Genomic DNA, 16,519 nt, shown 5'->3' on the forward strand with positions numbered 1-16,519 from the left:
TCCAAGACAGGTCTGAGTGAATTCTCTAACTCCTCCTGCTTGTCCTTTTTTCCTTTAAATTCCTTCAAATTTAATTTCCAGTTTTAAGATTTGGAACAGACTGTACCAGCATTTAATGATCTTGGTTCTCAGATCCCTTAGTTCTCTTGGATCTCTTAAGTTTTCTTAGTTCACTTAAATATCGTATAGAAACTTAAATCCTGCACAGAGAAATCTTAATGATTACGGTGATAGAAGTATGTAATGTAGGATTGTTCTGTTTGGTTTTGTTTTAGCTTTCCTATTAGAATCTTAAGTTGTATTTCACATTCTTCTATTTCAAATGTTGGTGTCCAAAGAGAAGTGTTAGTTTTACACTGAAAAAAAACCAACAAAAACAAACCAAGCTTGGAATTGAGATTTTGAAATAAAGCAATTATTTAATTTTGATTTAAAATTTAAAATGGGAGCAGACAGAAACAATTTATATGGTAGTAAAAAATTTTAAGATGTCATTTAGAACCATGTTTTTAATTTTCCTTTGTAGAAATTGATCATCAAAAGTATCTGGAATACACATAAATCTTAATTAGCTTTACTAACAGCATTTTAGTAAGTGAGTGTTATGTGTATTCTTTATGTGAAGCCACTATAAATTAATGTCTACAGACTTGAAAAATGTTTTTTTCCCTATGATACTGAAGCTTATCCATTTCTAGGGAAAAAAGAACAGTTAGTGTTTATGTTGATTGTTATATATATGTGTGTGTGTGTGTGCATTATATATACATAAAATATATTGTTTTCAATTCACCGCTTTATGTATTAATTTAAAAGGAAATCAAAAAAATTTGTCACAGAACTGCCTTCCAGAAGGTGATCTCCTTGCTTTGTTAGAAACATCTCTTTTTGCACCTGGAAGCTGGAATAAGTGCTGGAAACTTCAGATGAGGGAAACTGAAATATTCTCTTCCATTTATCTCAAAAATAAATTATAAAATCCAATGTTTTGGAGATGGAAGAAATTGGCAATTGTAATCTTTGGTACAGGGTACAGGGAAGATAAGAGAAATTCTACTGTTGCAAAAGGATGGTGTGAAAACTGTAAGCATCTGAGGATGGAGTTATAGTGTAGAAAGACCACTTATGAACCTGAATCGTGCTCAAGGCATGTCCTCTTTAATTTTGTTTGGTTTCATGGAGTCAAAGGTAAAAAATACATCTTTGGAAGGGAAGAATGAACCAGTTCCTTAGACAAAGCAAAGCTCACAGTGCCGTTCTTGAGAAAAGTATTATTTGTGATAACAAGTCAAATTGAATTATACAGTAGCAGAAAGTAACTTATCTTTTAATCAGTTTTCAGGAAGCAAAGACAGCTTTTATTTTTTGATGAATCATTTAGCAGTGTATGGTGCCTTGCTGCTAATATCTGTGAAAATACCATAGCCCATACATCATAGGCATTAATTGCTACACTTAGTTCCAGTGGATGGAAGGGAAACAGGATATGGATGGCAGTAATATTTTCTTAGCCCAAGAGACCCTCTTGAGGTTCACGCTTCATTGCCTCATCTTCTCTGTTAGGGCACTACAGCTAAAGATTAAATGTGGCTTTTTTAAGTTGAGCACGAGTGATAGGGGTATGGAGAGGCATGGAAAGAGCGTCTGGACCAACAACAGGAACAACCAGGACCATTTCTCAAGCACTGAAGCTGGTTTAAAAATGTACCCTCGATCCTTGAAGCGGGGGTTAAGGAATGCTGCTCTGAACCCTCAGCAGAGGGAAGGTGGTGACACAATGGGGGAAGGAATGACAGCAGTGACAGTTGCCTACGCACAGCAACATGATTCCCTCAGTTAGGGCAGTCATGAAACACTTTCCCTCTCCTGTTTATCTCCATGTAGGCCATAAGCTGTATGCACAGTGCACTATCTCTTTGTATGGTGAAGTAATTGCCATTTAGGCCTCAACAAAAGCAATCTGACTGCCTGTGTGGGCTGGAGGGAAGGATGTGCCTGCACTGTCAAGGGCGGTCTGGTGTGAAAGGCAAGTCCCCGGCCACAGCACTGGGGCTCTGTCTTGCTCTTCTTAGTGCACTTACCCTGAGCTCTCCAGAATGCATCATGTCCAAGTGCAATTTTACGTGTGACACTTGTATAACTGACTTCAGATTCCAGAGAGCTAACTCCTTGTTATTAATGATGTTGGTTATTTGATGGATGGTTACCTTCACTTTTGCACTTTTTTTGCATGTGCACAAAATCTCTGTTTCTATATCTGAGAGCAGTAGCTATAGGAAATTCAAAGCTAAATCTATGAACCATTCCTGTCTTGATAACACGTAACGATACAAAGTGAAATAAATCAGACTTCATAGCAGAACTATAAATGTAGAAGGTGTTTATTGTGTGACTGGAGGTCGGTCCGTAGTCAACATGAATTAAGTCATTTCTAAAGAAAGACTGAGTTGTTGAGACCTTTGCTTTTTGAAATGACATTTCCTGTCAGCAGACTTTCTCTTGATTATACCTGTCTCTTTCATGTCATGAGTCACTATTCATTTTTAATTGACACATGGCAGCTCTTCCAAGTCTGTGCAAAGTTAGCTTTGTGTGAAGGTTGACTATATAATTGGATGGAAGGGCTAGATGTTATTCAAAAATAAATCTAAGGAATAGCTTCGCAACTAAGTGTGGCATATAGATAATCTATGCTTGTATCAAATTAATTGTAATTAATATTCTTCACAATTAAATTTTCTTTGCTTTATTCTTTAAAATGGCTTGATGCAGAGCCATAACATTTGTAGCATAACTTTGCTTTATTGCATATGCTTCTCTCAGAGCTCCCTAATATTGATTCATAACATTGCCATATTCACATACCTGTGAATAAATTCATATATCTATAAATGCATGAGTGAAATTAGGTTATATATTTAAGTGCAGACAGACTGGCTACTGATAAAAAACGAATATGAAATCCATGCTGTAGGTAGTGGCTCTCCCTGGGAGGGATGCAGTGCCTGTTACTAATCAGGACAGACTGCCAAGCAGAACACTGTGTAGCCAGCATCTGAGAGGTGATGCACTGATATTTCTTTCTACCTTTCAACCCTTAGGCATCTACATTCCACAAAATTCAAATGTATGCAGAGAAGTTAGATGCCTCTAGTGAACATGCCAGTTTGTGTGCTGATGCAGCGTGTGGGATGAAAGCAAATTAGGGATACAGTGCTATTTGACGTTATGCAGTTTTTATATGATGTGTATATAATATGTTGGAAGATAAAATTGTGGGGGTTTGGGGCTTTTTTTGTTGTTGTTGTTTTTCCTGTTTGGAATGTTATTGGTAAACGGCCGTATTTTTACTCCAAATTCCAAATTGCAGGCAGAATTTCCTTTGTCTTCCTTTCTTTTGAATGGTTTGATTTTTCCCTCAGGTTTTCATGTGTTGTGGTATGTAGACAATGACAATAGGGGCTCACAAAAAAAGAAATACAAATTGTATGTTGTTTTTTTTCTATATATAGTTCTATTTTTTTTCTCTGTATATTCAATGGGGATGAGATTTCCTCCTATGCATGGAGTAAAGCTGTGGCAGTAATTTTATATGTGAGGGCTCTCCAACTATGAATTACAAACCTTGTGCTGGGCCGACTGTAAGAAGGGGTGGTTTCTGCAGTGCTGATTGTATATAAATTGGTGTCTTAGGAGAATTTATTCTCCTGTATAACTCTTACATATTTTACTTGAGTAGCTTAATAGCTGAGTTTGGGGGATTGCGTATTTACAAGCTGGCAAGGAAGAAGCTGACTTGCGTGCTCTCAGATGCATCCTTTCACGCACATGGCTGAGGTTATACCCTGAGCTGCTCCTCTGGATGGAAGGAGCTCATGCTCTTGCAGCAGCAAAGCCTGGGCCCAGCAGCATGAATCTGTACTGTTCAGAATGTTCCTGCATCACATCTGGGGTGGTTTTCAGGAAGAAGCATTGAGGTGCCCCTCAATTTGGGTTTCCTTTTCCCCCAGATGCCCCCTGTTTTTCACACAGGGATGTTGAGGTGTGCCTTGGCGCACTGAGTAGGTGGAAGTACAGGCAGTGCTGTTTTCATACTAAATGTGGTTCCTCTGGGTCTCCTGTGACTAGAGGTGTGCTCTGAACAAGCTGAGACTGGTCCCTGCCGCGCAATGATCTCCCGCTGGTACTTTGACGTGGCCGAAGGAAAGTGCGCGCCCTTCTTTTACGGCGGCTGTGGTGGCAACCGGAACAACTTTGACTCGGAGGAGTACTGCATGGCGGTCTGCGGCAGCGTCCGTAAGTGCACTGCCAGCTCCCTGCTGCCTCTCTCCGACTGGTCCCACTGCTTGGGAGCAGGCCTGGACTCACGCTAATCCCACTTCTGCTGCCCGCGGTCTGTCCAGCTTATCTCTAGATCTTGTTAGCTTTCGCTAACCCAGCTTGGTAGCAGGTGCCTTCTCTGCCCTCTAGACAGTCTTGCTCATAGCTGGCAAAAAGCATAACAATTCTGTAGATGAAGCCTTCTCACTCAGTTTTTCTTCATCTTCTGTCAAAGCCTACTAACATTTCGTGAGTCCGTTTTTTGCATGTGCAATATGTGTACGGGAAAAAGAAATGAACTTTAGGGAAGCCTCAGGTAAGTTAAAAAATGGCTTTTAATTTGCACACTGTGTTTTCATGTGTTTCTTTTTCATCAAAGCAATGTCACCTCATGGGAATATCCAAGAATTATTGCCACCCTTGGAAGAAGTAAAGAAGACTTCTATTTATTTATTCTTTTCCCAGTTTGTTTAAATACTTTATATGCATTTGCAAGGAAAAGGGATAAATTGTCATTCGTTTTTTAGGTTTCCATGAGGGCCAAGATGCACACAAATGCGAATAGCCTCACGCTTACTTTAACACACAGTATATTTTAATGATTGCTTTCCACACAGGAGGAATGTTTGCACTGTGATTTTGGTTTGAGAAAGAATGTTTTCCCATAGCAGAACATTGGAGCTTGCACTTCAGTTCAGCATCCCCTGGTGCTCCCTGTTTCTGTTTACCTCATCTGCACGTAGTCTTAGGAGAGCTACAACTGTTTGTATCTGAAACATTAAAGGATGATTACATATTTCACTGCCTGGTCTGCTGACAGGGTAAAGAGGAGCAGAACAGAAGCAGCATAGTAAGACGACTTTGTTAAAATATTTTCCAAGCAGCCTGTTTTGAATAAGTAGAAAGCTTAAAAAATGCACTTGAAAGCATGGAGAGTCATGGAAAGGTGTGGTGTGTGTGTTGTGAAACAGAGGAGCTGTGGTTTACTGAAGTGGAAGCAAGGACACTCATGGAGGCAGAATTGCTACTGCAGTCCTCCAGCTGTGGTTCATCTTGGCATCTTTTAGAGCTACTCAAGGCAAAGCTCCACGGAGGGCTCCACACTAGACTAGATCAATGAGCAGGACCCATCAACTTGTGCAACACAGGAAGATGTAGTGAGCGTCGAGAAAAAATTGTGCTGCATGTTGGAATGAGGTCTAATACATTTGCTAAAATAATTAATTTTTAAACTGTTAAGTTTCTGTCCTACATAAAGTATTTTCAGAAATGGATAACGTGGTTTTCTGTGATTGTGAGCTCTGTGACAGTCAAGAAAAACTAGGACTTTATAAGAAGAGTTAATTTAGGTCAGTAAAAAAAAAAAGAGAGATTCTTATTGAAAGAATGTTTCTGCAGTGAAAATTGTGATATTGATGAGCAGTTATCTGTAGACATGGAACCAGGAAAGAAAAGTAGACTGAATGTAGCTGTCTCAAGTAGATTAGGGGCATAAAAAAAAACTTGTCAAGAGAGAAATAATGAACAATATCCCTAGGCCACTTGACCTCTTGTGCATTTAGTTTTTGGTAGCTGAGATGGGGCTGTGTTTATTGTTATGACCAAAAGAATTGTAAAGGATAATTACTTTTTCAGGCATGCATTAGGTGAGTATTGTACCTAAATGATTATAGACTCAAAGACAGTGTGGTAGCTATAAAACCAATAATGGGAAATAGCTGAGGAACCAAACCTTTTGCTACTTTGCATCTGAAAGTATTCTAAGTTAGCAAGTAAAGAATGACAGAAGTGAACAATATTTACCTGCACAGAACTCTTTAAGACTTCATGAGTTTGTTGCAGTAAGATGCAAATGTAGGGCACCAACCTCTGAAATGATACCTCTTGTTTCTGTGACAGTACCTGTTGCTTTGTCCAGAAGTTTTGTTTTGTTTTGTTTTAAAGGGTGGAGAAGTAGCTTTCGTCTTTATGCTTCATGTCCAGCAAGGTAGGACTGGAGAAATAATAGCTATTGGCCTTTTATGCTGTGCACTTTTATGGTCAGTAGAAGAGTTTCAGAAAGTGTTGGTTTTTGTTGGAAAAAGTATTTTTATATACCTCACTGGAAACAAGAATTATTACCACCTTTGTCAGCATTACTAGAAAACATGGAAGATTCTTGTGAAAGCTGCACCATAGCATAAATAAGAACTCGTAGCAGATCTAGAGTATTTTAAGTTTGCAATTTTCTTACACTTACGTTTTTTTTATAGATTTGCTTTGACTCCTGCCCTTCTAGCTGAGCCATATGGATGCATTTCTTTGTCCAAATCCTGCAGTGAAGTTCTGTGCTGACTCAGAGGTCTCCTAACACAGTGCATCTTGCATACAGAGCTGCAGTTGCTCACCCAGCACTTCAAATTGTAGTTTCATTGGCATTCACCTTTGCTGTGAAGTTATTACATATGGACAAAGATGTTGCTGGCTAAAGAGCAGTTGCATCACAAAATAGATTTTGTGAGAGTTATTCTCACATAGTTTGTTGCATTGCTAATACAGTGACATTTTTTGTCATATACAGGTTGTAGGTGGAATTACAGCACTGGATGCTTTTACCAGAAGTAGCAGAGTTTACTCTGTGATGAAATTGAGATGAGACTGCTTAGATATATTTCCCAAAAATTTCATAATCTTTTTGCAGAAAGTCATTCTGCTACAAAGAAGTGACCTTCTCTATGTTCTTAAAAAGTGTATTATGGATTGAATTGAACTTGGAAATGAGTTTGTCTTCCTTCTTCAAACTTGCCCTTTGTCAGTGGAGGTTGTACAATCTGGGCTCACACTTTTGAGAGGATAAATGATCTTTTAATGGATTCCTCCATAGCATGTGGCATCGTAAGTGAATGAAGAAACAACTTCTAAATTAGTTTTAAAGCATATTCATTAGGGTATTCAAATGGACCCAAAAGATTCCTTTTATCTACCTCGTGGAAAACTATTTTTTCTTAGGTTCAATTTAATAAAACAATGCCAGGAATGCTAGCATTTGTGTTCTTTAGATATGTGTCTTGTTTTACTTAGGGAATCCTATTTTTAATCTGTGTCATTTTCTCTTTTTGAAAAATGCAGCTAATATAAGCACTTGAGCAGCTTGATTTAATCACCAGAACTGGCAGTGAGGAAAATCTAGTTGGTCTTGTCCTTTAAAGCAGGTCTTACCAAGGGTTGTTTCTTGGTTTTCCTTAGTACTTTCTCAAGCAGCTTTTGACTCCACAGGTTATGCTTTCCAAGCTGTTTAGTTATGTTTTTGTTCCTATATTTTCATCTTAGGTCCAAGTGTCCTGATCTACGCAAATCTTATTTCTGTTACTAAAATTCTTTGGTTTCATCTGCTGTTACACTATGTCCATAGTGTTTCTTGTTATTCTATATCATTTTGCTGGGGAAAAAAAAACAAACAGAGCCAGTGAAAATTATTAAAGGTCCTGAGTATGATATGTTTCAGCACTTAACTGTGATTGTGTCTTTGAAGCTAGTCCAGTGTTGCTTAAAGCAATGGATTGACTTTAATAGTGTATAGCAAACCTTGAATCTGGCACCTCCAAGCCCACTAAAGGAAAAAAAAAAAAAAAAAAAGGACAGAAGACATTCAGTACAAGGGTCTAGGACACCCCTCTTCTGTCCTTTGTATTTCTTTCTGTCACCATTACCTTAATCTTTTTATTTGGTCTTTGTGCTCTTCCCTCCCTCAGCTGTCTGCATTTGTGCTTTTTTACTTGCCTGATCGTTTATTCCTTTCTTTCCAATGGTCACATCTTTGTTGCTCTCTGGCGTTCTATAAAAACATTCTCAGCCTCTCTTAGCCAGGACCAAAGATGGGAAATAAAAATACAGAAGCTATATTTTGTTTTGCAGTTTTATGGAGTGTAGTATGAAATAATGGGCAATAGTTGTGTTTCTCTCAAATAGTTGCTTAAGGATGGAAGGGCGTAATATGAGTTTAGTTGTCTTGTATTGCACTGAAATTGGACTGAACTAAAAACTGAGGAGGTTCAATTGTCAAGAAGACCTACGTGCTGTGAATAGTGAAAATATGTATACTGGATACTAATATATGAACACAGTCTATGGAAAAAAATGTGTTTTTTTCTGCTTTGTTAAGTCTCCTAAGGAAGAGACTTAAGGAAATCATAAGTTTCTTAGCCTTGATTTGAAAAGGTGATTTTGTCAGGTTATAGGAAGCCTTAGGCTTTCTCTGCTGTCAACAACTACGACCAGTGCTCTGAGGTCTGACAAAAATAACTTGTGTGTTGGGTAGGAGTTATTTCTGTCTAATTTTCACATTTATCACCCAGCAACACTGGAATTGATATATAATTACCCTAGAAGTAGAAAGCTTTAAATATCTTGTTACCAGTTCCTTCCACCTGCCAGAACACACATTCTCTATTGATTTTCAATATTTGATGCAATCTACAGTTTCTATTCAGTATAAGGACTCAAGCTTCTATTGTGTGCCTGGCTATAATGGCCTCTTTGAATTTATTAGAATCTATCAGATGGTTAATTCAGATACAGTGGCCTCAAAATGGGTATATATTGACAAGTAAGCAGTAGATGATTCCTTCAGTAGTTAATGAAGGAATTAATTCTTACTGTTATACCAAAAAGATTTTTCTCACTTATTTATTAATAGCTTCTAGTTAAACATCCTTAAAGCTGTAAGGCATACATATTTTAAAAACTATTTTGAAATAATGTTAACGTTCCAGCCACAACTTGGAGATGTGTGAAACTTAGAGCTCTTAAATAGGCACAATTTAATGGCTGTTGCATATAACATTGCTCTCTTCTGTAGCCATGATATGATAATTGGAGAATGTGATGGAAATCCTGATGCAGTATTTTCATTTTTTTCCCTACAACTGCAGCTGAAGGAAACTACTTTGGTAGCACTGTTTGTTTTTTTTTAAGAAATTTGGTATACTATTGAAATAATCTTTTATTAAAACAGGGATTTTTATTATTGCACTGAAATCCAGTGGCTTGTGATAGAGGAAACTGATAGGTTCAAATATAATCACTTACCTCTTCTTCATTCCCTGTGAAGTGTAGTAGTAAGTTCAAATGTTAACATATACTGTTTTATTTTTGATATCTTATGGCATGTTCATATATTTTTGCATGCATTTAGGTAGAACAATATTTCTTCCCTGCGCTAAATACAGTAAACTTACAACTTACTACATTTTTTTGTAATATTTAAGTGTCAAATACTTTATTCTGTTTTGAGTTGAAGGTAGTCCTCCCCTTCTACTTTGCCCTGATGAGGCCTCACCCTGGAGTATTTTGTCCAGTTCTGGGCTCCCCATTACAAAAAAGACAGGGATCTCCTGGGAAGACCCCAGTGGAGGACCACAAGGATGATAAAGGGTGGGAACACCTCCCTTATGAGGAAAGGCTGAGAGACCTGGGTCAGTTCAGCCTTGAAAAAAGAAGACTCACAGGGGGATCTGATCCATGTCTATAAATATCTAAGGAGCGGGAGGCAAAGGGACGAGGCTGAACTCTTCCCTGCAGTGTGTTGCGATAGGACGAGAGGAAATGGCCACAAACTGATGCACAGGAAGTTCTGCACATATGTGCATGGGAACTCCTTCACAGTGAGGGTGATGGAGCACTGGCACAGGCTGCCCAGAGAGGTGATGGAGTCTCCTTCACTGGAGACATTCAAGACCCACCTGGACACCTACCTGTGCAACCTGGGCTAGGGAGCTGCTTTGTCAGAGGAGTTGGACTCAATGATCTCTAGAGGTCTTTTCCAACTCCTACAATTCTCTGGTTCTGTGATATGAAGAGACAATAAAAGATACAATTTCGTAATATGTGTGAAATGTCATGCTATCAAAATATATATCACAGAATCACAGAATCGTAGCGGTTGGAAGGGACCTCAAGAGGTCATCGAGTCCAGCCCCTCTGCCAAAGCAGGTTCACTACACCAGGTTGCAGAGGTAGGTGTCCAGGTGAGTCTTGAATATCTCCAGAGAAGGAGACTCCACAACTCTCCTGGGCAGCCTGTGCCAGTGCTCCCTCACCCTCACTGTAAAGAAGTACTTGCGCACAGTCCACTTCTGCTCATACTAACCATACAGGCTGGTTAGTATCAGTCTATTCCTAATGATTGGTGAGAGTGGTCTTTGTGTTTCCAGTTCATGCTTTTAAGAGAGGGAAAAATACATGACCTCTTGCACTTTGCATCATTGTCTAATTTCTCTTCCAAGTTAGTTTATATAGTAATCTGTACCCTTTAACAGCAAAGACTTACGAGGTGACACTCCAATCATTTCCTGCTGTCAGTAATTTCCTTTGTCCATTTAATACTTGTTGAGGATCTTGACATTTCTCTAATTAACAGGAAGTAAAATACTTTGCCAGTTGAACTTGCATGCCAACTTCAACTTCCAGGGCATATAGTAAGTGATAAGGCATTAGAGAGTTGCAGCACATTTGGGTAAGCGGAGTGGTAAAATATACTCAGTGGTTAGTTAGGAGGAATGTTTTAATCCTCTTAATTATTTACTGTGTGATTTTTTTTTTTAATCTGTATAAGTTCAGAGACCACTTGAGCTTGAGGTCAGTTACGAGGCTTGAGACAGAAAGCAGCCCAAATGCAGAGCATATTCATCTGAAATAAATGCCACTGCCCTTTCACTGTTCTTGAGGTTTATGGGGTAGTTGGCAGGCCTATGTCTATAAAAGCAGTAGAGCTTGCATGTTAATTTGTGCCAGGAATGTATCTTTTTGACAATGGACTTAGTGCTAGAAAATGATCATCACAGCATCTAGCTGTAATGCCAGTTTGTCACAGCACTATATAGTATGTATAACATAAAATGCAGAAGTCTAGTGCTAACATTTCAAATTCTGAGTTAGTGGTATTGCAAGGAAGCATCGCACATAATAAGTACAAAGTCTTTATTTGAATGAATAAAAATAATTACTACAATTACTCTATGCCAGTCACTCTGCAACAACCTGTTGCTTCATCGTAAATGCTCTTTGTATTCCGTTGTCTTACTGCTTCCCAAATTAGCAATACATGGGACATTACTTCACGTAAATGTGTCCCTTTCCTGCCATCTCCAGCTTGTATCCACTGGGTTTTATTTTCTCTGGTATGAAAGCAGAACTGAGTAATGCATCTTGATGAAGTTGAGGCCAGTTTCAAATAGTGTAGAAGAAATTTAAGAAAAACGTATTTTTTAAGTTTTTTGTGTGTTTTTGACATTTGTCATTTAGTGCCTCAGAGCTATAACTGTATGAATTCAAATATCTGTTTAAATGGTAAATTTTAACTGTCACCTTTATGGAATGGAAGCTGCTAACTTCTGTTACCACAATTTCTTCATCTATATTAATTTGTAATTATTTTCCAACCTTGATCCACGCGTGGAGCCAGTTTTTATAAAAGCAGTTGAATAAAGCTTAGGATTCAAAAGAGAAACATTTTAAGTGTGTCTAAACACATTTCTCACATTCTTTTTTTTTTGTTGTTCTTGTTTTGTTTGTTTGTTCTTCTTTTTTGTGTGTATGTGTGTACTCTGTGAAACTTGCTGTGTCTTCATTACAACCTTGGCATAAGGAATGTTCAGGAGAATTCCTTTGTATTTATTAGCAGCAGTCTGATTTGATGTAATGTGAAGAACTACATGCTTTTTCCTGATAAATATTTAAATTCATGGTCGCAAATCATAACAGAAAAATTGTGGGGCAAAGTGTTGCAGAGATGTCTGTGAGTTTGGAAAACTCTTCCCAGATAGAAGAGGCAGAAAAAATGAGAGATCCTCTTCAAAATTCAGTTTCTGCCCATTGGGATTTGACCAGCTCTTAGAAGCTTAGCTTTTTGGGAGTAAGAATCAGACCTCAGTATTGAGTGAGGTTTGTAGTGGGTGATTACAAGGTGGAGAAACAGAGAATAGACCTGAAGATATGCTGAAAGTCTTAACAAGTCAACTATTTAAAAAACAAAACAAACAAAAAAAAACCCTAAAAGCTTTAATTTGAAAACCTAGCTTAGGAGGCAAGTATCAATTTTAGTTAAAGCAATAAATGAGGAATGATCAACCTGATCTCCTTCTATGATCTAGTGACCTGTCTGGTGGATGAGGGAAAGGCTGTTGACATAGTCTACCTAGACTTCATCAAAGTCTTTGACACTGTCTTCTCCAGTATTTTCCTGGAGAAGCTGGCAGCTTGTGGCTTGGACAGATACAGTCTTTACTGGGTAAAGAAATGGATGGACGGCTGCACCCAGATAGTGGTGTTGAATAAAGTTCAATCCAGCTGGTGACCAGTCACAGGTGGTGTTCCCAGGGGTCCCATTCAGTCTCTTCATTGATGGACCCGGATGAGGATACTGAGTGTACCCTCAGAAAGTCTACAGGTGACACCAAGTTGGAAGGAAGTGTCAATCTGCCTGAGAATAGGAAGATGTTTCAGAGAGATCTGTACAGACTGGATAGCTGGGCTTAGGCCAATGGGATGAACTTCACCAAGACCAAGTGCCAGATCCTGCACTTTGTCTACAACAACCCCAAGGAAATGCTACAGGCTTGGGGTAGAGTGGTTGAAAGATGGTGTAGAGGTAAAGGACCTGGGAATGCTGGTCAGTGCTCAGCTGACTAGCCAGCAATGTGCACAAGCCAGCTCAGCTCATGAGCCAGCAATGTGCACAAGTAGTCAAGAAGGCCAGTGGCATCCTGGCTTGTATCGGAAATACTGTTGTCAGTGGGAGCAGGGAAATGATCATCTCTCTGTACTGAACCCATGTGAGGCCACACCTCAAGTACTGTGTTCAGTTTTGAGCCCCTTACTGCAAGAAAGACATAGAGGCCCTGGAGCGTGTTCAGAGAAGGGCAGCAAACTGTGAGGGGTCTGGAGCACAAGTCTGATGGGGAGTGCCTGAGGGAACTGAGGCTGTTCAGTCTGGAGAAGAGGAGGCTCAGGGGAGACCTCATTGCCCTCTACACCTCACCTGAAAGGAGGTTGTAGTGCGATGGGGGTCAGCCTCTTCTCCTGTGTAACTAGTGATGGGACTTGAGGAAATGACTTCAAGTTGCACCAGGGAAGATTCAGGTTGGAAGTTAGGAAAAATTTATTCTCTGAGCGAGTGGTCAGGTGCTGGAATGGGCTGCCCAGGGTGGTGGTGGAGTTACCATCCCTGGAGGTGCTCAAGAAATGTTTAGATGCTGTACTGAGGGACATGGATTAGTAGGAAATATTGGTTGATAAGTGAATGACTGGACTGGATGATCTTGGAGAACTTTTCCAAAAAAAAGATAGGTGTAAAGATGGAAAAGAATAGCAATTTACTTGCTGATCCTCCAGCTTGAAGTGCTAAGAGTGAGATTGTCTGTATTTATAATGCAGTAGATCATAATTTATATATCATGTATAAATATACTTAGTGTTATGTGCCACAGTATTGATCTCAGTACTGAAAGGCTTACTTCTTTGGCACTGCTTCTCTCCAAGTGATTAAATTTTATTAATTAAACACACCTTCACAAAATTCATCCTCGTATATCCTTTTCCCTGCATGTATTAGAATAATAATTTTCTTACATATCATACAAGCTTTTCCCAGTATTCATTTGTCTTATATCTTGCAGCCAGTAACTTACCTGATTTGTAATAAAAAGGTAATTATTTAAGGCCGTTATTTTCTTTTACTGTAGTTTGGAGTCCGTTCATTGGATTTACTACCGCTCTGTAACAGGAGTAGCTTATTCACAGAAGAATGGGTAAACCATCTTGTAAAGCTTGGACTCTCCTTCTCTGGAGACATTCCAGACCCGCCTGGACGCCTACCTGTGCAACCTGGGCTAGGGAGCTGCTTTGGCAGGGGGTTGGACTCGGTGATCTCTAGAGGTCCCTTCCAACCCCTACAATTCTCTGGTTCTGTGAAGGCTGTTCATTTTACAAGGTAGCAGTAGCAATAATAGAAAACCTTCTTGCTAAAGATACACTGCAAGCACTTGTGATTGTCAGAAGTGCTATAATTAGATGTGATCACAGTAAAAAAACTGAAAGCTTTGATCTTAATCCTTCATTAACGTTGATATGGCCATTATGTATGTGGAATTTAGATGCAATGAATGCATCCACTGGATACTACATAGTAGTTAGGTAATGTTCTCAGTACAAATGGCTTCACATATTTCTTGCAACATCCACACATACAGAAAGACATCTACTTCCTCCCCCCTACTTTATATGAACATGGTGAGTGACTTACTCACTTTACTTTCACTGAAGATGCTGATGTGGATTGCTTATTTTTAAGCAAAATAGGACATGGAATCTAGAGGGTGATATTGTTGCAAGTTTATATTTAAAAATCGTTAAATAGCAAAATATATAGCATAATTTGGCTTTACTATTGAACCCATGTCTCCATGAATGTTAGGACTTTTAAGTGTAAATAAATTAAAAAAAAAGATAATCTATTAGGGAATTGACAAATAAATGTTTGAAGAGAATGTCATCTGATAATGCATTTCTTCGACAGCTGTCAGCACGCACTTTTTAATCAGTCTTTGTGCAATACACTAGTATGAGCTGCATTAGAAAACAGGCAGTGCATAGAAAATAAAAACTCCTTCAAAATGCGCGTGTGGTCACAAATGAGATCAGGCTTCGGATTTATAAGGAATTGTTACATGTATCTGATGTCTGACCAAATGTTCCAAGTTTACTATTAGAAAACATGTAATGCCACCATAGAAATAAAGTTGCCAAATGTGTTGGAATGGAAAGGACAGATTTTGTGTCAGCAGCCATGAAGACATTTAAAATGTTTCTGTTGTATTGCAGAAGAAGGGAGGCCCAGAGTGGTTTTTTTCCCTTTTTTTTTTTTTTTTTCTGAGGCAATGGACTTCCAGTTACTGTTTTGTTGGAATCACAAGTCCTTTAAACATACTATAGATAATATAATTTTTTAGTACCAGATAAAGAAGTTCTCACGTAAATGTTTGCAGGCTTTGTAGATAGAGGTCAAAATCTTGTAGGGTTATTTGTTTTTAAGGACTGATTATTTATCAAAGAAACTACTGATTTCAGGTCATGTGGATAGGTAACCACTCGTAAGCTTCAAACTGTTTCAAATCATTATACCTCACTTACTTCATTCTGAGAAAATTATTGTCAGAAATCTTTTCTCGAAAATTTTTAAATGAAGCGCATTTATGAATGAATGTAAATGATGGAGCTTCTTAACATATCTGAGATAACTTCAGGCTCATACTTTTTGTGAGCTAAAGCTTTTAATCAGTTGCTTTATTTGGGGTTTAGACATTAAAAAAACACTTCTGCTATCTGTATTCTTTGTTTACCCTTTGGAATTTTCCATTCCTCTGACCCTCCCTCACTAAGTGTCCCTGTGTATCATTGGAAAATCTGCACTGGAGAGGCCGCTGCACTGGAGATTTGTGACACTGGAGAAAAACGGGAGCTTTTGATAATCAAACCTTAAATGTACAACTGGCTTAACTGATCACACTGCAAATTCTGGTGACCTTTTTTTCTTGTTCAAAAAATTGAAGGTTAAATTTGCATAATTTATTGGACAGTTACTTAAATCATCACTTCTTTCCATTCACATTTGTACAGACTTAAGTTGGAATTTGCATGTGGAATTATAAAAGAAGGGAAAAGGTGGAGAGTAATGTGCTAGAGCATCCCCCCCCCTTCTGCCACCCTGTGCCAAACCTGCTATTTTCTGCAGAGGGTGAGGATGGCTTAGGCAAGGGCAAATTTTCATTGCACTGCCCAGTGTTAACTGCGGAACTTGCTGCCTCACCGTGTTATGAATGTTAAATTTTGTGCTGGTTTGGAGAGAAAAGAAATGAGAGACACGGAGGACAAACCCAACAATGTCAGTCAAACATCACAACAGGATATTACATTTCTTGCAGATGCCCCCGAGCTTCCGATGGGCAAAATAGGAGAGTGTTCCCTTAAACTTGCCCAGCTCGTTCCTAGGAGTGTTTGATTAACTTGTGCCAGGGAATAGTACCTTGCAATTTAGTGCTCTTAAATTTCTCCCTGGTTTGAAGTAAAATTTTATTTCAGTTTTTTAAGTGGAATTAAAATGTACTGCTCTTAACTGAAGCTCCAAGAAAAAATGGAGATTAAATCTATTTGGTGCTCGATGAAA

The 16,519-nt window shown here is 38.7% G+C and overlaps 1 protein-coding gene across 2 annotated transcripts in view; it reads left to right on the plus strand.

Annotated features, from left to right (window-relative positions):
- The window catches only part of APP (amyloid beta precursor protein), a 198,663-nt gene that overhangs the window by 117,473 nt on the left and 64,671 nt on the right, over positions 1-16,519 (plus strand). Inside the window, exon 7 of one of the 2 annotated variants that reach the window (XM_065741830.1) lies at positions 4,129-4,296. The exons of the other annotated variant lie outside the window; for it this stretch is intronic. Coding sequence (XP_065597902.1) covers positions 4,129-4,296 — 168 coding nt within the window. The remainder of the gene's footprint in view (positions 1-4,128; positions 4,297-16,519) is intronic. 2 annotated transcript variants of the gene reach the window in all.

This window comes from Cyrtonyx montezumae, unplaced genomic scaffold, assembly GCF_038088225.1.
Source record: "Cyrtonyx montezumae isolate F1298 unplaced genomic scaffold, pur_monq_1.0 scaffold_3, whole genome shotgun sequence".
NCBI lineage: Eukaryota > Metazoa > Chordata > Aves > Galliformes > Odontophoridae > Cyrtonyx > Cyrtonyx montezumae.